At 57.7% G+C, this 22,946-nt stretch overlaps 2 protein-coding genes across 5 annotated transcripts; one reads left to right on the top strand and one right to left on the bottom strand.

Moving 5' to 3' along the window:
- The first annotated feature begins 206 nt into the window (after window positions 1-206).
- On the top strand, window positions 207-16,301 carry PICK1 (protein interacting with PRKCA 1). Of its 4 annotated transcripts, none has more exons than XM_012741907.2 (13): window positions 207-536; window positions 701-798; window positions 1,890-2,001; window positions 5,618-5,746; window positions 8,113-8,179; window positions 9,456-9,545; window positions 11,777-11,830; window positions 12,363-12,425; window positions 12,907-13,040; window positions 13,425-13,517; window positions 14,235-14,285; window positions 14,890-15,034; window positions 15,488-16,301. In XM_012741907.2, exons 1-13 carry the CDS (start codon window positions 213-215, stop codon window positions 15,760-15,762), a joined length of 1,635 nt encoding a protein of 544 aa, XP_012597361.1. In that variant the 5' UTR covers window positions 207-212; the 3' UTR covers window positions 15,763-16,301. The 4 variants fall into 4 exon arrangements, with proteins under 4 accessions (XP_012597361.1, XP_075863109.1, XP_012597363.1 ...); XM_076006994.1 differs by having other exon boundaries at window positions 15,508-15,700; XM_012741909.2 differs by having other exon boundaries at window positions 208-385.
- Window positions 16,302-17,156: 855 nt separating this feature from the next.
- SLC16A8 (solute carrier family 16 member 8) lies at window positions 17,157-21,523 on the bottom strand. Its single transcript, XM_012741910.2, has 4 exons — window positions 21,310-21,523; window positions 20,476-20,619; window positions 19,417-20,262; window positions 17,157-17,756 (listed from the first exon to the last, which is right to left on the bottom strand). Exons 1-4 carry the CDS (start codon window positions 21,521-21,523, stop codon window positions 17,443-17,445), a joined length of 1,518 nt encoding a protein of 505 aa, XP_012597364.1. The 3' UTR covers window positions 17,157-17,442.
- Between the last annotated feature and the right edge of the window lie 1,423 nt (window positions 21,524-22,946).

The raw sequence follows: 22,946 nt of genomic DNA, 5'->3' as shown, positions 1-22,946 counted from the left end.
GCAGTCCATTGAGCTTCACCGGAGGTAACCCCAGCCCAGGGATGCTTTCGTTGCCATGGCAGCCGCCCGGCTGGCGTGGTCCCCAGCGTGCCGCTGAGGAATATGGGACGAACACTGCCCTTCCCAAGATGGCGGCGGCGGCAGGGCAAAGGGCGGGGTTAAGAGCTGTCGGCCTGTCCAGATCTTTCCTCTGTTTCCGCCTTTTCATACAAATGGCGAACTTCCGCCAATACTTGTTCTCGTTCTTGGTTCTGAGAGTCCCGGGAGCCGGGAAAGAAAGGGTTGCCTACAGGGATTGGGACAAATACCCGCAGGGGAAGGCGGGACTTCCGCGTTCCGCCGGAAGTGATGTGATAGTCGCGGCCACCGCCAGGTGGAACGGCAGGTGGGTTCAGGTACCAGCCTGGTCCGGACCCGGCTGTGGGACCAACGCTTCCGGTGAGCGACAGAGGCAGCTCCCAAGGGCCTGGAGACCCGTGGGGCGGGCTCTGGGATCTGAGCCTATCGCCCTGGCCTGGAGTCCCCCCCTATACCTAGTAAGAGTCACCCAGCCCCGGACCCTGGAGACTCCTCCACCCTTTTCTAGAGGGGAGGAGGAGGGCCCTGCTGTCCGGGATCGAGGGTGTTGGGGGAGCGGTGGGGTCGGCATCTGGGCACTTGGGTTCCCTAAACTCTACTTTCCTTTCTCTCCTGGATCCAGTTCCCCATTCCGCTACCGAGCTGGGCAGTTAGCCATCCCACTCCAACTCTTGGAACCATGTTTGCAGACTTGGATTATGACATCGAGGAGGATAAACTGTAAGTATTTTGTTCCTCCAAGTTCCGGGAGTACAGGATCCCCGGGTCCTTCCATTTCCCTGGACTTTCTTGTCTCACAAACTCTTGCTTTTCGGTGGAGAATCAGGTGTTGTACTGAAGCAGGAATGGACCCTGCCCTTCCATGGGCTCACCATCTGTAGGGGGCTGTGGATGGATTAAGAGATAATTACAGTTCCGTGCCATAAGGGCACTGATAGCATGTTGGTGATGAGGAGCGCAGGGCAGATGGAACAGTGCTTCTGCTGGCCTGGTCAAGGAAGGCTTCACAGAGGAGCTGGCAGTTGAGCCAGGTTTGGAAGAATGAATAGGAATATCATAAACATGTCTTCCTCTCCAGCATAGACGATTAGTAGGACAGATTTTCAAAGATTAGATTGGTCTAACCATTAGAATATATCCTCTCTCAGAGCAAGGACTGGGTCCAGCGCCTTTCTATGTCCTTACAACTTAGTAAGGTGCTTAACATCAACAGGTTGTTAGCAAATGGATTTTGAATGAATAAGTGAATAAAGGAGAATATTAACCATAGAACATCAGTAAGTGCTAATTTATAGTGAAAACTGAGAGGTAATTGAGTAGAGTAGTTGAGAGATGGGAGGTGGATAGTTTGACAGGAGAAGACCTTCTGGAGGAGGTGGCCATGGTGTTCCACATATGCCTGACAAGGTGACAGGGGCAGAGCCTGGCTTGAATCTCAAAGGTTGAAAGAATGAAAGGGAAGAGGGACCTATTTTTATGGAATACCTTCTATGGACTGGGTTGGTGTTAGTGCCTTCTGTGTACATTCTTATAAGAACTCCTCATTCCCATATTATGGATGAGGAAATTGAGATGCAGAGAAGGTGACTTACCTAAGTCCCATAGCTGATAAATGGCAGAGCTGGAGTTTGATCCCACATCTCTGTGACTGGAAGAGCTGTGCGTGTTCCAGCACAGAATGCTGCACTTCTGCTGAGCAAGGAGGGAGAAGAGGCTGTGCAGCACGTGGAGCCTCTCGAGGGTTTTGGAGGGCCCGTCCCCTATAGTCATCCTTCCCCTGGGAGATTTGGCTCATTTGCTTTTCTTTCTAGTGGAATCCCTACTGTGCCTGGGAAGGTGACCCTGCAGAAGGATTCTCAGAACCTGATCGGGATCAGCATTGGAGGAGGGGCCCAGTACTGTCCCTGCCTCTATATCGTCCAGGTATTGGGTGCTTTGGAGGCGGGGGCAAGGTGCTGCATGGGGCAGGTACCTACCTACTTAGGCATGGCAAAGGCAGATTCATTTCTCCACTCTGCAGACATGGCTCCATCTCATTCTTAAGGTTTGACCCCCCAGAGAGCCTTCCTGACCTCCTGCACTCTATAGCTCTCCCCTGTTTTCTCTGCTCTTTTAGCCTCTTCTTTTCCTTCTTGTCACTTATCCCCATCTGTAATCATCAGCTCGTTACTTGTTTTCTGTCCATCTGCTGTAGCAGACACACTATGCTATGAGGGCAGGGGCCCAGTTTGCTCTCTCACTGCAGTCAGCACCAGGTGCAGTGCCTGGCATATAGTAGACATTCAATAAAAATGACTTTGGCCAGGCAAGGTGGCTCACGCCTGTAATCCTAGCACTCTGGGAGGCTGAGGCGGTAGGATCCCTCAAGGTCAGGAGTTCGAAACCAGCCTGAGCAAGAGTGAGACCCTGTCTCTACTAAAAATAGAAAGAAATTAATTGGCCAACTAAAGATATATGGAAAAAATTAGCCAGGCATGGTGGCGCGTGCTTGTAGTCCCAGCTACTCGGGAGGCTGAGGCAGAAGGATCACTTGAGCCGAGGAGTTTGAGGTTGCTGTGAGCTAGGCTGATGCCATGGCACTCTAGCCCGGGCAACACAGTGAGACTATCTCAAAAAAAAAAAAAGAAAGAAAAAAAAAATGACTTTAATGAATGAACAAAACTGGCAGCCTTGGGTAATAGCTCAAGTAAAGTATCGTGAGAAGACTATGAAGTAATGACGGCCTGAGTTCAAATGCATGCTTCCTTGCTTTACTAGCAAGTTGTTTAACCTCTCTGGGCCTCAGTTTCATCACCTGGAATGTGGGGATTTAAAATATGTATGCATAAGTGTCTTTGGGTTCTTGTGAAAATTCAATAAAATGACATAGCGCATTGCCTGGCACTTAAGGAACACTCAGTGAGTGGTAGCTGCTGTTATTTCTCTGGCAGCTGTGCATTTTCCCAGATCTTTTGCCAGGGGTAATGGACAACTTTGTGGTCCCTTGTAGAGGAAGCTGCACCGGTGATAATCTGTCAGCTGTTACTCAGGAGTGGGGACAGGCCTGTTGCGAGGCCTCCTTCACTATGTGGCTCCTCAGAGTCAGTGACCTGTTTGTAACCTTGAAAGGATCTGAGCTGAGTAGCCATTGGTGGCAGATGGGAAGCTGTCACCTCTGTGAAGATCCTGCAAAGGAGTCACTTCTAGTCCTCAAAGACAGACATTCCCAGGATCCGGTCTTGCTTCTGCTCAGGTTCTGCTTTAACAAGCCACTTGGCTTCCTCTGACCAGGAGGATTAGAGAGGGCTTCCCCAGGCCTGGCCTCCTTGCCATGTGCCTGCTCAGCCTCTCTGCCACCTCCTGCTCCCCACCTGTTAGAGGCCCAGGGGGGCAGGTTTGCTTAGTTGAACTGTGATTATAAAAGTAATACAATTGATTTTTTAAATTCAATTTTGTTTTTATCAAAGTGTCATGTGACTTGCCACTTGCAAGTCAAGAGCATTAAAAGGCCTCTGTCAAATAATAGCAATCCACTGCCCTACCCCTTAGTACCCCCACCCTGACAACACCCTGCTTCTATGGTCTGTCTGTCTGTCTGTCTATCTCTCTCTGTCTCTCTCTCATTTTACCACAATTTTTTATTGTGGTAAAATGCACATAACATAAAATTTGCCATCTTAACCATTTTTTTATTTTTATTTTCTTTGAGTCAGAGTCTCACTTTGTTGCCCAGGCTACAGTGAGTGCTGTGGCATCAGCCGAGCTCACAGCAACCTCAAACTCCTGGGCTCAAGCAATCCTGCTGCCTCAGCCTCCCGAGTAGCTGGGACTACAGGCATGCGCCACCATGCCCGGCTAATTTTTTCTATATGTATTAGTTGGCCAATTAATTTCTTTCTATTTATAGTAGAGACGGGGTCTTGCTCTTGCTCAGGCTGGTTTCAAACTCCTGACCTCGAGCAATGCACCTGCCTCAGCCTCCCAGAGTGCTAGGATTACAGGTGTGAGCCACCACACCCAGCCAGAGCTTCCTTTTTAAGGCTGAGTAATATTCCACTGTATGGATATACCATGGTTTGCTTATCCAGTCATCTGTCCATGAATACTTGGGTTGTTTCTACCTTTTAGCTATTGTGAATGATGCTGCTATGAAATACACAAATCTCTTTTTAAGCCCTTGCTTTCAGTTCTTTTGGGTGTATACCCAGAAGTAGAGTGCCAGATCATATGGTAATTCTATTTTTAATTTTTTGAGGAACCACTATACCATTTTCCACAATGGCTGCACCATTTTACATTCCCACCAACAGTGCACAAGGATTCCAGTTTCTCCACATCCTTGCCAACATTTGTTACTTTCTTGGTTTTTTGATAGTAGTCATTGTAATGGGTATGAAGTCATATCTCATTGTGGTTTTAATTCGAGTTTCCCTAATGATTAATGATGTTGAGCATCTTTTTTTTTTTTTTTTTTTTTTTTTTTGAGACAGAGTCTCACTTTGTTGCCCAGGCTAGAGTGAGTGCCGTGGCGTCAGCCTAGCTCACAGCAACCTCAAACTCCTGGGCTCGAGTGATCCTTCTGCCTCAGCCTCCCGGGTAGCTGGGACTACAGGCATGCGCCACTATGCCCGGCTAATTTTTTTTTTTTTTTTATATATATATCAGTTGGCCAATTAATTTCTTTCTGTTTATAGTAGAGACGGGGTCTCGCTCTTGCTCAGGCTGGTTTTGAACTCCTGACCTCGAGCAATCCGCCCGCCTCGGCCTCCCAAGAGCTAGGATTACAGGCGTGAGCCACAGCGCCCGGCCTTGAGCATCTTTTTATGTGCTTATTGGCCCTTTGTATATCTCCTTTGGAGAAATGTCTGTCTGAGTCCTTTGCCCATTTTTGAATTGAATTGTTTGGTTTATTGTTATCGAGTTTTAGGAGTTCTTTGTATATTCTGAATATTAATACCTTATTAAATATGTGATTTGGAAATGTTTTCTCTCATTCTGTAGCTTGTCTCTTTACTCTATTGATAGCATATTTTGATGCACAAAATAAAAAAAATATTTACGAAGTCCAATTTGCCTATTTTTTCTTTTGTTGCTTATGCCTTTGGTGTCGTATCCAAGAGATCACGGCCAAATCCAGTGTTGTGAAACTTTTGCCTAGGCTTTCTTCTAAGAGTTTTATAGTTTTAGCTTTCACAATTTAAATCTTTGATCCATTTTTACTTCGTTTTTGTATATGGCTCTAGGTAAGGGTCAACTTAACTCTTTTGCATGTGGAGATCCTTTCTTCGCAGCACCATTTGTTGAAGACTTTTCTTTCTGTATTGAATGTTCTTGGCACATTTGTCAAAAAATCTATTGTGTCTTCCTCCCCCAAGAATGTGGGGTCATCACTGCTGCCAGTCCAGTTCTTACCCTTGCCCTTCACTGGTACCACTTAAGAGACCAGTGGGTAGAGATGAAGAGAGAGCTAGGCATTGGTTTGGTGGATGGATGACTGTCTCCCCCAGGTTTCACCTCAGTCCTCTGTTTCCTTTCCCCAACCCTCCTCATGCATCCACAGGTATTTGACAACACCCCAGCTGCCTTGGACGGCACGGTGGCGGCTGGCGATGAGATCACCGGTGTCAATGGCAGGTCGATCAAAGGGAAAACTAAGGTGGAGGTGGCGAAGATGATTCAGGAGGTGAAGGTAAGGGCTGCAGGGGCCCAGGGTGGACATACTTCTCAGGTGCCAGAGGCCGCCACAGCCTGGAAGGGGGGTTTGGCCCTCGCTGCTGCCCTCCTCGGCACATCAAGGTGAGGGTCACACTGCAGCCTCCCTTGGTTTATCCATCGTTCATTCAGGAGATACTAATTGTGCTCCAGGACTTATGCCGAGTCTTGGCGAGAGAGTGGGCAACAAGACCCCAAGGTCCCTGTGAGCTCCCAGGGGAGGTGACAGACTCAGAAACGTGCCTCTGGGCAAGCCAGTGTGTCCCCAGTCTGGACTGGAGCTGAAGCTAAAGGCCCAGGGTGAACCTACTGGACTCAGTAGACACCAGTCATGTCAGCTGGCCATGCTGGCCTAGGAGGGCTACGAGGGAGCGAGGAGTACCCCTTCCCCATGCCGGGGGAACTTGCAGTGCAGTGGGTCCTCCTGGGCTCACAGATGCCCAGGGACCCCTTTCCCAGGCCAGCTGGTCTTCTGTCCTATAAACCACATCACACACTGCCTGCTCCCTGCTCTCCCCCAACCCCCAGCTGCTCCAGGCCAAGGCCTCTGTCCACAGGGACCCTCCTTGGATGGCAGGCAGCATCCTGGCCACCCCAGAAGCAACTGTGCAGCCTTTTGCCATTTCCTAGAGATGTGGCTGCTAGTAACTCTTGGAAAAGTAATACAGTGAAATAACTGATGTGAAGGAGGCATGAAGCCATGGGATGATTTAAAAGTCTCAGAGGCAAGGGTCCCAGCTGTGGATTATGGCCAAGTGTTTCAGCTCCCTCACCCAGCCATCCGCGCTGCTTCTCCTCCTCCCCAGCCCTGACTTCATCCCCTGTGTCGTGGGGACCTGTTCCAGCTGCTTCTCCACACTCTCCCCTGTATCCTCCCGGCCTGCTCCTGAATTACCCTTTTCCCCTGCCCCTCTCATTCCTTCCTCCAGGGAGGAAGGTCCCAATCCTATAAGTTGTCCCACCAGAGCCCTCTTTAGCTGTAGGACAAACCAGGGGTTGGGCTGGGGCTGGGTCTTAGCTCTGTTGTATAAAAGGAAGCAACAGGGTTCGTTGAGACCCTAGACACCACTTCACATGGTTAGGGTATCACTGTCCTGCACATGACCTGTCAGGCAGAGGAGGTGATCGTGGAAAATAGTCACAGGGTGCTCCACTCTGGCAGAGTTGGGTTGTGTGTGCCCCTTCTCCCGCACCTGCTCCCCTCCCCTCCCCACCCCATCTCTGCTCTCTGGATCCCGCCCCAGACCCGTCCTCTGAGGCTTATCTCTCGCCAGCCTCTCAGGACGAGAGCACAGCCTTGACATTCACGTAGGAATTCCCCAGCTCTCACATTCGGGTGCTGGGCAGGGATTATTGTCCCATCTGCCAGTGTCCAGAGGTAGAAAGCGATCTGCTATGGTCCCACAGCTGAACCAGGGCCTGGGCCTGACTCCCACTGCAGTGCTCTCACCTTACCTGACAGCTGCTGTCTGCCCCCCCCCCCCCCAGCACACTCCGTGTTGCATTCTGGGGGAGCGGTTCACCCCCGACACTCACTGCATCAGCTCATGTTGGTTTCCCTTCAGGACTCAATTTTTATTTATTTTTTATTTTTTAATTTTTTGAGACAGTCTCACTCTGTTGCCCAGGCTAGAGTGCCGTGGCATCAGCCTAGCTCACAGCAACCTGAGCTTAAGTGATCCTTCTGCCTCAGCCTCCAAGTAGCTGGGACTACAGGCATGCGCCACCATGTCCGGCTAACTTTTTCTGTTTTTGGTAGAGACGGGGTCTTGCTCTTGTCCAGGCTAGTTTTGAACTCCTGAACTCAAATGATCCTCCTGCCTCGGCCTCCCAGAGTGCTAGGATTACAAGCGTGAGAGTGCTAGGATTACAGGTGTGAGCCACCACGCCCGTCCAGGACTCAAGTTTTAGATCATTTTACATTTGGATAGACTCAGTCCTAAGTTCAGAGGCCTTTGGTTTGCAAGGATGAGAGTGACCCCAGTGGCCCCATGTGGTCAGGGAAGTCTTCTCGGGAAAAGCACGCACCGCTGCCCAGAAGCCCTCCTCTGATAGTTGCTAGAATGCACTTTGTGTGACTCCCTGATTTGCACCAGCCTCCCCCGCTGGACTCGAGCCCTAGGAGCCCGGGGCTGCCCTCTCCCTTCCCCTTGGTGCCTCCCCCGCTGGACTTGAGCCCTATAGGGTCACACCAAAGGGCTATGTCACAGCCCTCAGCCCAGCCCCTCCCTGAGGCTCCAGGTTCTCATGACCCACAGATCCCAGGGCCAACAGGCCTCACCAGGGGAAAGGGCTTGTGGTCTAGGACACTCTGTCACAAGTCTGCCTGTGCTGCTTTTCCAGGGGGAGGTGACCATCCACTACAACAAGCTGCAGGCGGACCCCAAGCAGGGCATGTCCCTGGACATTGGTAAGCTGGGCCAGAGCAGTAGTGTCCTGGGGTTCCACAAGCCCCCCAGCCCTCGCCCTCCCCTTATGACAGTAGCATTGATAGTTACGTGGCTGTGGGCTGACATTTTCTGACCAAGCAGATCCGAAAGACCTGGGAGGACCTGAGGTGTGCTCCCCTATGGCTGTTCCCGGACCCTATCCCTGGTTTCTCACTGCCCTGTGTTTCTCCTCCATCTCCACCCTCTTGGCCAACTCCTCTGGGATCTTAACTGCCCTAGGGTTGTCCTTTGTAGGCCAGCCCCTCTGCTTACCATGGCCCAGGTCCTCACCCTTGAGTCAGAGAGGGCAGCCCAACCCTGGCCTGGTGCCTCATGCCCGCTGCACGCCCCCTCCCCACTGGCCTCTCTGCTGTCCAGCCTTAGGAAGACTCGAGGTCTGAACTGGCCCGAGGCATGGGGCAGAGGTCAGAGGCAAGCCCTTCTGCACACAGCATGCCCTGGGGCAGGTTGCCTCCCGCTAGAGGGGCTGGGCCTTGGTTCTATAGAAACTTTAAGACTCAAGAACTGGACAGTAGCTTCGAGTCCTCTGGACCAGCCTCCCATTACGGATCAGAGCCTGAGCCCCAGAGAGGGCTCTGTGGCCCCTTGGTGAGCACACACATCTCTCAACTCCGGAGTCCAGTGACCCTTTTCCTACATCCTAGGCCAGAGCTGCCACCTCGGGGTTTCTAAGCAAAGAGGCTAAAAGCAGACTGACTCTGTCCTGGATGTTCTTCCTATAAAACCCTTTGGTTTCAACCCAGGTCCCTTTCCAAGGACTAAGCTGGTCGTGTGCACTTACTGAGACTGGGCTCTGAGGCTAGTGGTCATTGATGGTGCCCATTGCTTTGACATGACCAGCCCGGGCAACAACCCTTCCCCTCTCCCCTCCAGCAGGCCACCCCAGGTCCTGATGTGGGAGAGAGGAGAGGAAGAGGCTCTCCCTGGACGCCTGGCAGCCTGTGTTGCCTAGGCAGCACTGGGCCCTCAGTGATACCACTAGCTAGTGTCGTGCACCAGGCCTTGGTCAGGCACTTCTGTCTCTTTTCGAGCTCCCAACACCCCTGGAGTAGGGATGAGTGAGGCAGGGCCAGCCCCCTCTCCACTGGGATATGCCCCACTTGAGAGCCACCCCGAGCACCAAACCCCAGTTCAGCCCCTTCTGCCCCTGCTGGTCGCTCCTTTGAGTCCTGATGAGGCTGGGGGCATGAGTGGCCTTGGGGCCTCTACAAACTCTCCTTTTGCACCTGGCCCCAGTGCTGAAGAAGGTCAAACACCGGCTGGTGGAGAACATGAGTTCAGGGACTGCAGATGCCCTGGGGCTGAGCCGGGCCATCCTGTGCAATGGTGAGTCCCCTCGTCCCACCCACCTCTGGCCCTGGGGACTTGAGCCCACACTCCGGGGGAGGGGCACCACGGCTGCCCACCACGCAGGTGTGGGCCCCACTGGCTTGGCCCTGGCCTCTGCCTGTGGGGTTCAGTCACCGTCTCTGTGCGTCACTAGAGGCCTATCTAGCTCCCAGAGTGCCCACAGCTGTCAGCTGGGCCGTCTTTACAGTCAGTGTCCCCTAGGTCACAGATGAGGAAGCAGACTCAGAGTGGGGAGGTGACCCCTTCTAGCTCGCTCGCCCGGCCTCAGCCCCCTGCCTGGGTGATGCCCACCTCACCCGCCTCTCTCCAGGAGGTGGCGCTGCTGCCCTTGTCTCAGCGGGGCCCGCCCCGGGTTCTGGAGGTGGCTGCCCAGGCGCGGGTGGGGGGGGCACATAAGCGCACATTAACACACACTGTCACACATGCGCGCGCCCCGACATGCGTTCTCTCCCTGGGGTGGCCAATAAAACACTCGGTCCTGCTCCTGCCGTCGCCTGCCCGAGTTTATAAATAGCAGCAGCTCCGCAGTGTGCGTGGGGGTGGATATAAATACCTATAGAAATTGTAGGCTCAGCTGGGCACGCTGGGCGCTATTGGCTGGGGACGTGGGGGTGGGGTCTGAGCTTGTTCCAAATGGTGCACAAAAGTGCTGGCTGCTATTTTCGGCCTCCTGGTGCCTATAAATCCTTGTTACTGTAGTTACCAGTCGTTGAGATGAAATTAGAACTGGTTGTTGTGTTTTTCCCCCTAAACCTTGCAATTTCCCAGCCTTAAATAGGGTTTCTAAAATTGAAGCTGTCATGATGTCCCATGACCCAGCTAAAAACAACAGCACGACGCTTACGTGGCTCCTTTCCTGCCGGCTGGCTGGGTGCTGAGGCGCCGCAGAGGCAGGGCCTGGAGGCCGCTGGGTGGCCAGAGCCTCCCAGAGGCCTCCAAGGTGCTCCCTTGCCCCATAGCCCTCACAGCCACCTTCCCTGCCCAGAGAAAGGCCCAGACCCAGCCTCCACTGCTCCCCTCCTCTTGTCCTGCTCAGAATCCCCTGACCCAAGTCAGGAAGGGGACTGAGGCAGAGAGCACCCGGCTTGGACAGTCCTTGCAGTGTGACTTGGGCAAGTGGCTTTACCTCTCTGTCCTTTTGTTCTCTCTGTAAAATGGGGAGAGTAATCCCTGCCTCAAAGGCTCAGATTGAAGACGGACTGAGGTGTGTCCAGGGAGCCTCCGGCAGGTCTGGCGCCAGCGCAGTAACTCAGCAAGGGGCTGCTGCTGGTGCTGTTAAAGGCCAGGCTCTGTCCTGAGGGGTGGCTGGGCAAGGACGCCACCAACACGGGGCCCCTGCCCTCCAGTTGTCCCTAGTGGGGAGGTGTGTGTGTACCGCACCTTCACGGGGTGGCGGTCCTATACGGAGTCGGCAGCAGCCTGGGAGGGCATGCTCAGTGTCAGCTCCTCACCACCCTGGCCCTTAGCCTGTCCTCATGGCGCCCTGCCCCACCCCCATCTGGAATGCCCAATCCATCCCTGGTGATCAGCTGCCTCTTGTTTTGAGAACTCGAGGTGAGGCAGCAGCCCTACCTCACCCCTGAAACCCTTACTGTCACACTGCTGGTCACAGCCCGGCCACTGGTCTGTCCTCTGCTAGACTTTGAGCCTTGAGGGCAGGACTTGGATCTCACTGGCCACAGTCATGCCCTGGGCCTAACCCTGTGGCTGGCACACAGTAGGCACTTAATAAACGCCAGTTCAGCCAATGAATATGATCACCAAGGCCTTCCCCCAATGTGAACGCTTCTTCAGAATCTTTTGGAACTTCTCCCCTCCCCTGCTGAGGCGTCCATGTGCTTCTCCTGTGTAGCAGCTGCCTCTGGCCTTCGGTAAAGTTAGGCTGCTCCACCCTCTCCTGCTGGCCTCCACTGCCTTCCTCCTCAGCTGGGGGCAGGCGAGGTTAGGGGTGCAAGAACCTTGACTGCCGGGCAAGGGCCTCTCGATGGCTGTGGGGAGCCACCCGCAGGTTTGGCCTTGGGGAGGGCCCAGCCATTTACAAACACCTCTGAACCCAGCTGACCTGAGACGCCACCCCTCGTCCATCCCTGTCCTGATCCTGGTTCTCCTCGAGGCTGCCTCTCCCCAAGCCTCCCTCGGCTTCCTCTTCCTCCCCCATGGCTCACTGAGACCCCTGACTCGCCCTCTGTCTCTCCGGATCCCCACAGATGGGCTGGTGAAGAGGCTGGAGGAGCTGGAGCGGACCGCCGAGCTGTACAAAGGTGGGGTGGCCTGGTCCCGGCACTGGCTCTACCTGGGCGTCCCTGCTCTCACAGAGTGGCAGTGGGGACACTGGCCTGTGAATTCTAGCAGCATGGCCATTAAGAATTCCTAAGAAGACATGCTTTTTTTCTGAATTTAAAAATAATTCATACTGGGAACACTTATTCTATTTTATGGAATGAAGTGTTGCCCAATTCTAGAATCACAAATAAAGCCAACTGGGATCTTTAAACTTAAAAAAAAAACATACGCATAAAAATTCTAATAATAGCGTACGGCAACATAGTGAGAGCCCAGGATCCCGCACTTGCCCAGGCGGCACACACGGAGGCCTTGCCCCCGCGTGCTGCAGCGTCCTGACTCCTGGCTCCCATCCAATGGGGCCCCTCACCTTCACCCCTGTACCCCAGTGGGGCTGTGGGAAAAGTCAGTGGGCCAGGACCCAGTGAGGGGGTAGGGGAGGCTGTTCCCTGGGCCAGTGTGGTCCCCACCATGTGTCCCCACCCCCCATCACTTGGGTCTCTCCCACAGGGATGATGGAACACACCAAGAGCCTCCTACGGGCCTTTTATGAGCTGTCGCAGACCCACCGGGGTAATGGCATCCCCCAACCCTGCTGTGTGACCCTGTGCCTTTCTGGGCTCAGCTCCTCCTGTCTGATGACTCGTTCCTCCCTGGGCTCCTTCTCACACCCATGCAGAGGGGGTCGGACCCATGGCATCTGGCTGGTGCTGGGCATGGTCCTAGATGCTGGGGTGTATCCATGGTGGGCCAGTGGGAGCATCTAGGTCAGCTGGCCTTTGAGGCCACAACAATGGGACATCTGGGCCTGGCCTGCCTCCTTGCACTGCCACTGACAGTGCATGAAACCCTTCCTAATACATGGCTGTATTTCCTGCAACCCCTGTAGCTGGGAGGGACAGAGGGAAGGGTCACACAGCTCCCTTGGCACTCCCCTGTGCAGACCTTGGCCTCCAGCCTGCCAGGCCCCTGCCCTGCGCCTCCCCAACAAATCCCTGGCTTCTCCATTAGGGGGTCAAGTAGGGGCAGCCTCCAAGGCAAACTTGTCATGCAGCCTTTGGGGACGTGTTCTCCGTGATTGGGGTGCGGGAGCCCCAGCCTGCGGCCAGCGAGGCTTTTGTGAAGTTCGCCGACGCCCACCGCAGCATTGAGAAGTTCGGCATTCGGCTCCTGAAAACCATCAAGCCGGTAGGTCCCTTAGAGAATGCGCGTGTCCAGCACGTGAGGGTAGGGAGGGGACAAGTGGCCTGTAGAAAAGGTCCTATGCTGGAGTCAGAGCGCCTGGGTGCAGGTTCTGCTTGGTCATCTACACAGCTGGCCGTGGGTAAGTCACTGTGCCTCCTTGGGCCTCGGCATTGACCTCTAGGTTGGTTTCTGGCCCTGGCTCCACCATTGAGTGGCAGCTTGCTCTTGGCCTGGCCTTAGTCTTCTTTTCCTTGGAATGGACAAGGCCATGGGGAGCACCCTCCGCCTCTGACAGTCTGAGTCCACTAGAAGGGGTGACATCAGTGCCATTCTTTTTGACCCCAGCACTGCTGCCCGTGACACCCACCCACCCTCCCTCCCTGTCAGATGCTGACGGATCTGAACACATACCTCAACAAAGCCATCCCGGACACTCGCCTCACCATCAAGAAGTACCTGGACGTGAAGTTCGAGTACCTGGTGAGTAGTTCCTAGGCGTCGGGCCCGCTGGTGAGAGACTGCTTGAGATTTGCCCCCGTCCTGTCACTTACACTGTGGCAGGCCGGACTGGGCCAGAACGTCCGTCGTGTCTGATTAAGGATGCGGGACCAGGGGCCTGCCGAGGTGCAGCCTGGGCCCTTCCCTGACTGCTCAGAGGAGCCTCTGGGAGGCTGAGAGCTTGGGATGGGCAACTCTCCCTCTGTCATTCTGACCCCTTGGGATTTTTTGGTCACTTTTAACAATTGGTTAGACTAGGTCAGTGGTTGTAAAGTGGGTGTCAGTGGGTGTTAACAAAATTTACATTTAAATAATAATTCTATGGTCAGAGGAGTTGAGAAAAGCCCCATTAAGCAAGCCAAGGTTCCTTTGCTGCAGGCCTTCTCAGAGCCTTTGAGAGCCATGTGCAGTCTGAGTGTTCACGGGTCTGCCTAAACTCCTTTGAACATGGATCCCTTTTTTCCCAGAGCATCTCTTGGGACTTGAATTTGGTAACCCCTGGGCCTTGATGAGCACGTGTGCCAGCCTCTCCCGATGTGCCCAGCTCATCCCAGTTCGGGGGCTGCGGGACCAGGAGGCTGGCATGGCTGCCCCTCTCTGGGTGGGCCCAGCTTCCTGGAGTGGCCCGGGGGAACCGCATGGGGGGAGCTGGGGACAGTGGGTGGACCGGCCACGCTGACAGCTTCGCCCGTCCCGCAGTCGTACTGCCTGAAGGTGAAGGAGATGGACGACGAGGAGTACAGCTGCATCGTGAGTGTCGAGCGGGGGCGGGCACACACCTTCCCGCCCCTGCCTCGCAGAGCCCCCGAATGTCCCGGGTCTGCCAGGGACAGCAGGTGGGTCAGGCCAACTGGGAGAGACCTGGGGGTTAGTCGGACTCTCGTTCCTGGAGACCTGGGGCCACTCACCCCCACCCCAGTCCCCCGGGCCTCGGGCGCTAGCGGCTTGCGTGGGCCCACTCCCGTGCCTGCTCCCCGCCGCGGCCCCGCAGACAGTAAGCCTCTCGCCGGGAAAAGCTGGCTTTCTTTGCTCCTAAGAGGCACTTTTTATTCTTTAAATTTTTAGTGTTTTTGCTGTCAGGATTCCTCTCGTGGTCAGTGTTCATTTATTTAATGTGGCAAGGGTTTGGAGTTTTTGTTGTTTTTTTCTAAGTTCCAAATCTATTATTACTAAGTGCGTCTAACGATCGCTGGCATCTTGGAAGTGAAACAGCGAGGCGGCTTTAGAAAATGCAGTGCGGCGCAGGGCTGTGAGCGGGGCAGGGGTCAGTGCCACAGCCTTCCCGCCCCACCCGTCTGTCCCTGAGCAGGGCCCCTGTTCCACCCAGGGTCCCTAATGTGCGCCCCTGCCCTAGGCCCTAGGGGAGCCGCTGTACCGAGTGAGCACGGGCAACTACGAGTACCGCCTGATCCTGCGCTGCCGCCAGGAGGCGCGCGCCCGCTTCTCCCAGATGCGCAAGGACGTCCTGGAGAAGATGGAGCTGCTGGATCAGAAGCACGGTGAGTGCCACCGGCTGCCTTAGTTCTTATGTGGCCCTCGCTATGGGGGATACAATCTTCTCCCCGTTTCAGAGATGGGAAAACTGAGACCCAGACAGGTAGAGTACCCGCCGGAGGTCTGAGCCAGGTCAGACGCAGGATGTAAAGCCTGGCAGGAGCCCACCCACCTCCCGGGCCTGGCCTGGACGGGGCTGGCCCTGTGCTCTGGGCTCCGTGGGTGTGGTCCCTGATCCACTCGCCCTACGGCCTCCTCCATTCCCTGAACCGGGAGCCAGGAGGCCCGGGTTCTCCCGGGGTGGACAGTCCTCGCCTCCACCCTTCCCAGGGCGTGAGGGGTCAGTGAGGTGCACGGTGGGAGGCCCAGGGGAGGGAAGGTGGGCCAGGTGGGCTCGGAGGGTCTCCTCCCCGAGGCAGGCAGCCACAGCCCATTGGTGCCTGTCCCCTGCGCTCCAGTCCAGGACATCGTGTTCCAGCTGCAGCGCTTCGTGTCCACCATGTCCAAGTACTACAATGACTGCTACGCGGTGCTGCGGGATGCTGACGTCTTCCCCATCGAGGTGGACCTGGCGCACACCACCCTGGCCTACGGCCCTAATCAGGACGAGTACATGGACGGGGAGGACGAGGAGGAGGAAGAGGAGGAGGACACAGCAGCTGGAGAGCCGTCCAGGGATGCACGAGGGGCTGCTGGGCCCTTGGACAAGGGTGGAAGCTGGTGTGACTCCTGAGTTCCCCTGTGGGGTGTGGCTCTGGGGGGTAGGGTGAGCGGGAGGCCGCGCGTGGGAGTGGGGGCAGGGCTGCCGTACAACAGGGTGGCGCATAAAGGCCTGCTGGCTTGGGGCCCCTGCCTCCCTGCTCCTCTGTCCTCACACAGCTAAGCTGGGCTCCTGCCCAGGAAAGGCACCAGGGCCACGGCCTGGGACCTGGACTCTGGCGCCCCACCCCCACCCCCGCCAGAGGGAAAGCCTGGTCTCTGGACCTGCCTTAGGAAGGGGAGAGAGGGCAGACAGGAAGAGGGGTTGGAGGTGGCAGGAAGTCCAGGACTTGTTCCTTGTAGGCACTTTCACGGCGCCATCCCCGGAGCTGCCAGGGTGGACAGCTGAGGTTGGCGTCGGGGCCTTGTGCACCCTCTCCTTGCCCCAGGCTGGCCTGCCCAGTCCATACTCACACCTTGGCGGCCTTTATTTATTTTGTTCCCCAGCTCAGCCACTTCTGTGGCAGAGGGCTGGGCGCTGGGCCTGTTTCAAATAAACACAAACCCAACTGAGCAGTGTGCGCAGTGGCCTCACCCCCTCGACTGCCTCCCTGGTCACGAGGTCGGGGCAGTATCTACTGACAGTTCCCTTTGTGTACGCCATTTATTCCTCACCGCTGCCCTGTGAGATCAGCACTGTTGTCCCCACTACAGCTGGGGACATGAGGCTCAGAGAAATATCTTGCTTAAGGCCACACCATGTATGGGGATACAGTGGGACCTGAACGCAGACTTGCCAGGTCCTGAAGGCTGGCCTTTGCCACCTGCCTGCCAAGCGTCCTGCTTCCTGGGGCGTTTGCAGCCTCCCTCATTGTTGATTGCGGTGCTCCGGACATGGAGTGAGCCTCTGGGGTAGGGCCGGACAGACACTGGTTAAGGCCGCCCGAGGCTCTGGGCGGGGATGAGAGCAGTAAGGGGAGTGTTAACTACTCAGTGCACCAGGACACCGAGTTTATCCTCTAGAGGGAGAGGGGCCCTCTTAGGCAGGTGAGGGCCCCTCAAGATGGCTTGCTGAAGGCAGCAGGGCCAGTGCTGTCACTGAGCACCTGGCCCCCATGTGCTCCCCCCACACGCCACGGGGCGGAGTCCCATACTCAGTGTTCAGTGTGCAAAGGAGGAGACAAGCGTTGCCAGCCCAGGCTTACTTGCTGCAACCCTGGGTCCCCTTTGCAGGAAGATGCAGAGGGCAGCCAGCGGGGCTGCAGCCAAGCACGGTACCCTCCCACCCCGTCTCTAGACTGGGGACATTGCCCCCACCCTGCATGTGTGTGACACTTATGCACCCAATGCTGCCCAACTCAAGGCCAGCTCAGGGGGCCCTGGAAGAAATGTCTAACTCCTTCCCACCCCACCCTAATTCAGGTGGCAGCCGGGGCCGGGCGGAGGTGCAGGAACAGAAGCGTTGGTCTTTCAGCACGGCTTTATCAACTCTAGTCCCCTGCAGACCCACAGCAGCCTCGCTGACCAGGCCAGGGCCTGGCAGGGCCACCAAGCACGTGGGGGGGGGGCAGTTCCTCAGACACCTAGGGAACCCACTGGAGCCCAGATGTGGTCCCCAGGAGTGACCACTTCAGACCAGCCTCCCAGTGTGCCAGGTCCTCTGAGACAAGAAGCCACAGGTCCCAAGTCACTGGGCCACCGCAGTGCACTGGAGCTACACAGACTCAGAGGCTGGCCTTGGCTCTGCCACCTCTGGTTCCGGGGACCCAACCCGGGGACTCAGCACCTCCAAGGCCTCTAGACTGCCAGGTTCCTCAGCGCCGGCAGGCAGGGGCTCAGGGTCCCCTTCGGCCTCGGCTTCCTCAGTGTCACTGGCCCCACCCTCGGTGCCTGGGCCTGACAGGGTGTCCTTAGAGCGGCGCAGGCAACAGTTGGTGGCAACAGCCATGAAGATCCCAGCCAGGGCCACCTCAGAGCCAGCCATGTAGAAGATGATCTCATAGTTCTTCAGAGCGTCCACCAGGCGGCCTGTTGGGAGCGGTGGGAGGGTAAGGGCCTGCTGGGGTCCCTCCTCCACCTCCCTACGACCCCAGATAAAGGGCGGCACTGCCGATCTGTTGGGGCTCACGAGACACACACACACGCACACACAGTCTTTATGCACACTGGTTCTGCCATGTGAAACCTTAAAAATGTCACTTGCCCTCCCTGGACCTCAACTTCCTAAGTGATATGGGGCCTCTGGCTGGGCACCCCCTCCACCCCCTGATTCAAGCCCCACAGTGTGCTGTGACTTGCTTGGCAGAGGGGATCTGGGGTGAGGGTGGGGAGGGACACTGGCCTTAGCTCTGCCCTCCTGGGGCCACCAACTCTTGCCCTTGCCATGTAAACCCCCAGGGCCTCAGGGCCTGGCTCAGTCCTCCCACCCACGCCCCTGGCCTCCTGCCCCTTCCAGGGGCCCACAAGCACCCCAGAACTAGCATCAGCACAGGCTGGGATGCAGGGCTTGGGGCCAGTACCTCCTATTCCCTTCTCTGTACTTTTGGAGGTTTCTATCACATGCACGTATTACTTTCAGCCTCAGGGAAATTTTTAATTGCAAATACTTCCTCCCAAAGTGTGGTTCCTCCGTAGTTTCCACCCTTCCTCTGGGGCATTCCACCCAGATGCCTTCTCTGCCCATTAGGTCCACACAGGGTCACACTAGAAATGGAAGACGCATCCCTGGGCTTCTGGGTGGGCTGGTTTTGTGGCTTCTGGTGGTGGCTTTGAGGGCCATCCACACACTGGCTCAGGGCCCTTGCCATTCTCACTGGGTCAGGTGAGGTGACAATGGGGGCACTGGGCTGGCCCAGCCCTGAAGGAAGGATGGGCAGCTTACCCCGTCCCAGGTGCAGCCCCCGCCTGGCAAAGGTGGCCTCCCTGTCACCTCCATCCCACAGCCTGGCCACAGCCCTCTCCTGCACAAAGGCAGGCTCCCTGCTGTTTCAGGATAACCCAGCAACCCTGGGAAGACCCTGATGCCCACCACCCCACCTTTCCAACCTTATTCCCGCCTCATTTGCACAAAGACACTGTCCCCAAGCAACCCCCAGGGGGGGTTCATGTTGTGCCCTCACCTGTGGGGCTCTGCCAAGAAGCCCTCCCTGACCACCCTCATGATGGCGATTTCGTAAGGGTGGCTGGTGGTGACTCTGCTACTGCCCCCAGCTCTGGTTCCCCAAAGACATTGTCCCTAGCATGGTCACGCCTAGAGGCTGGGAGGACTAAGCATTCAGATGCCATGTTTCAAAGGTGTGGGCATTGAGCATTGGGCACACCCAGGCTCTAATTCAGGAACTGCCACTTGTGCTAAATCTCTGTGCCTCCGTTTCCTCATCTGTAAAATCAGGATAAGCACCTGCACTTCCCAAGGCCTTTGTGCCACTGCCTGAGATGGCCGACTGGGCCAGCAGTCAGTGTTGGTTGGTTTGGTTTCTTCCTGGCACCTTCCCTTGCTTCTCTGACCCCACCCAGAGCTGGTGGTCCCGGCTTGGAGGAGGGGCTAATTGGCCATGGAGGGGAGTCCACCCACCAGGTTGTCTCTGTCCCTTCCCCCACCCCTGAAAGTTCCATCTGGGACAGGGAGGGGACTTCCCTTGGACTAAGGGGCACTAGGCCTTGCCACCCCTCCTCCTGCGAAGCGCACCGGCGGACGGCGGTCCGATGAGCACGGCCACGGCCTCCACGAGCAGCACCAGGCCCAGCGCGCTGGGGAAGCGGGGCGCACCCACGGTCGCCATGAGCACCTCGAACTGCAGCGCGCCCACCATGCCGTAGGAGAGGCCGAAGGCGATGCAGAAGGCGACGAGGGCGCCGTAGGAGCGCGCGCGCGCGCTGCACAGGTCCGTGAGCCCGTTGGCCAGCAGGGCCAGGCTGAAGAGATAGGGCACCCGCGGCCGCAGGCGCGGCAGGCCCGCCAGGGCGCCGCACGCCGGCCGCGCCACGATGTCCACGAAGCCCACGATGGATAACAGGAAGGCGGCGTCGGCGTCAGGCACGCCCGCGTCCTTGGCGTAGTTCACCAGCAGGATGGCGGGCACGAAGAGCCCGAGCGCCATCAGGAACTTGGTGATCGCGTACACCAGGAAGGCGCGGTCGGCGCACACGGCCACGTCCAGCAGCCGCCGGCGGGTGCGGCCGCCAGGGGGCGCCTCGCGCACGCGCAGCCCCTCGCGCTCCGCGTCCGCGTCCGCCTCGGCCGCGGCGTCCCCGGCCAGGTCCCCCGCGCCGGCCCCGCGCGGCGGCGGCCCCGGCCCGGGCGGCGGCCGCATGACGGCCCCGCACGCGCAGCAGTTCAGCAGGAGCCCGCCGAGCAGCAGGAAGCCGCCGCGCCAGCCGAAGTGCTCGAGCAGCTGCTGGCCGAGCGGCGACAGCACGGACAGGAACACGGGGCTGCCCGCCGCCGCCAGCCCGTTGGCCAGAGGCCGCCGCCGCTCGAAGTACAGCCCCAGCATGATGAGCGACGGCTGGAAGTTGAGGGCCAGGCCCAGGCCTGCGGGCGAGGCGGCGCTGGAGGCGGGCGGTGCGGGGCTCCCGGGCGTCCCTCCCCAGCCCCGGGCAGGAGGGAGGGGCCGGCCCGACGGGGTGGGCTGACCCGGGAACTGAGCCAGGACCGCCCTTTGTGGGGAAACTGAGGACAGGTCTTGCGGCCAGGACTCCCGAACCCACCCCCGACCGCCGCGGGGAGAGCAATGGGCGCCCTCACCTGTGAGCACCCCAGCCGTCAGGTATACCTCCAGGAGGCGCGTAGCGAAGGACGCTAGGACCATGCCCGCCGAAGCCAGCAGCCCACCTGCCAGCATCACTGGGCGACAGCCAAAGCGGGTCACGAGGATGCTGGACACGGGGCCTGCGGGCAGGGCAGGGTCACCACCCGGTTTGGGTGATCTCCTCTCCAGTGGACATGCCCCAGGTTTTGCACCTGCCAACCCTAGAAGACGGCCTCCGAGGGGTAATGTCATCCCCGGCTCAGGGACCAGAGAGGACAGTGTCTGGGCAAGATCACACAGCTGGGCGGGGACAGATCAAGGAGACAGCGCCTTGTCAAGGGGGACGTTTCCTAGCCTAGAGCACCCTCCCCCCAAGACCACTCCTGAGAACCTGGACCCAAAGCAGGAGGCTTCCACTGCCTTTTAATCTCAGGCTCCATGTCCCCACCTGACACAGCCTGGAATCCCCCCATCGTTCCTCCCCGGCCCTCCCCCCACTGCTCCCAGCACGTCCTCCACCCCCACGGGCGGGTAGTGCTGCCTGCGGGAGGGCTTGCTTCTTTAGACCTCACTGTCCCCACGTGTAAAATAGGCGGCGTGGGTCTGTTGGCGGGACTGGCGGGGCCCTGCGCGCTGGCCACCCTTGCAGGACAGCCACCTGTGCTGAGCTCCATGTCTGGCCGCGGTCCCCTTCCTGCCCTCTCTCCTCTGTCTGGTGCCAGGGTTTCCACGGGAAGGAGGGGTTTCCGTGCCCGCTGAAGGTCTGGGGCATGCTCAGGGGGTCGCGTGTCTGCTAGTTGGGGATCTCGAGGGCGCGGCGGGGCGCTGACCTGTGCCGTAGAGCATGGCCAGCATGATGGAGGACACCCAGGCCGTGTCGCTGTAGCCGGCGCCGAAGTCGCGCATGAGCGCGCGGAAGAAGACGCTCACGGCCTTGGGGAAGCCGTAGGCGAAGCCCGTGACCACGAAGCAGGCGCCCAGCACCGCCCAGCCCCAGCCGCCGTCTGGGGGGCCGACGCCCCGTCGAGGGCCGCCAGCGCCCATCGCCACTCTCTGCGGGAGGGGGTGGGTGGCACGAGAGAGCCTCTGGGTCAATAACCCAGAGAAGGAGGGGGATGGTGATCCGCGTGGGGAAACTGAGGCATGGACTACCCACAGGAGCTCAGGTCATGGAGCCAGAAGGGGAAACTGAGGTGGAGACCTCACCCAAGGTCTCCCTCTGCAGTGAAGGATGAGGGGAGGATAATGGTGGGTCCCCCTGAGACTTGCTGTCCTGAAGGCTCCCTCTGGAGGGCACTTCTCACCTGTCAGGACCTAGCGGTGGCAGAGGGGTGCAGGCAGGTGGAGAGCCGGCAGCCAGAGTGTGCTGGGAGGTGTGTGTCAGGACGCCAACGTCCCCCTGTATGTGTGAGGGTCTTGGGACAAATGGAGCAAACCTCAGGGGCGCGACGCCAGCTGCAAAAGGGCCTGTGTGAGGGGGTGGTTTCCTCCTTGGCCTTGCAGTGTGTTCCTAATTTTTCTCAATGGTTGGAAACAACTATTGTCATCAGAACATTAAGGTGGGGGAACCGCTTCCCACAGAACATAGCAGGGGAGTTCCAGGTCATTCCAGCTTAGCCATGGATTTGCTCCATGACTTGGGTAGGTCCCCTCTCCTGGTTGAGCCTCAGTTTCCTCACCTGTAAGATGAGCGGTTGGTCACCCCCAGACCAGCTGGGAACCTTGTGGGGAGGGAATGGGGCTCCTGCTAGACAGGTGGGGACCTTAGGGGGTGCTGGGAGAGAGAGCTTCTGCCCTCCAAACCCCTAGCAGCCCCCCAACCCCTCCATACAGAGAACCGCTCCAAAGGCTCACTCCTGGAGCTCCCCCGGGGTTCTCTCAGTGGCCTCATGTGCCCCCATAACAGACGAGGAGGGAGCGCCTCAGGGCCAGCATGGACCAGCCCAGAGCTGGGGCAGGAACCCAGGGCTCTGGGCACAGCCTCCTTCCCTCCCACGGCCCTGAGCTCCTGGGGTCTCCCTCCTGGCACTGTGCAATGCCGAGACCCCGCTCCCCCACTGGGACCAGATTCTGGCTTTTCCTGCCTGTTGTCCTCTCATTGCAGCTGCAGCCACTCAGGATGGGGACGAGAGGGTGGCCCCTGGCAGCCCTCACCCCACACTCACCTGAACCTGCCTTGTGGGTCTGGGTGTCCGGCCTCACATCTCCCCAGGCTTGCAGGGAGGGGCTGCCAGGGCAGCTCCCCGGAAAGCTTACCCTGATGGGCGCTCCGTCTCCTGCTTCCCACCAGCCTCGGGATCAGCCACCTGCCCGACTCCCGCCTGACGCTGCCCCTCCTGGGCCTGGGGCTTAGAGTGTTCCCCCTCCCCCACCCCACCCAGATAAGAGGCTTTGCTTAGGAAGGGAGAAGAAACAGGGAGCACAGGGCCAGGCCCGGCCTCTGCAGTGGGGCTCCCGTCCAGTCTAG

The sequence above is a fragment of the Microcebus murinus genome, chromosome 10, assembly GCF_040939455.1.
Source record: "Microcebus murinus isolate Inina chromosome 10, M.murinus_Inina_mat1.0, whole genome shotgun sequence".
NCBI classification, from domain to species: Eukaryota; Metazoa; Chordata; class Mammalia; order Primates; family Cheirogaleidae; genus Microcebus; species Microcebus murinus.
The sequence above is the reverse complement of the archived record's forward strand: the minus strand, read 5'-3'. Positions and strand labels throughout refer to the sequence as shown.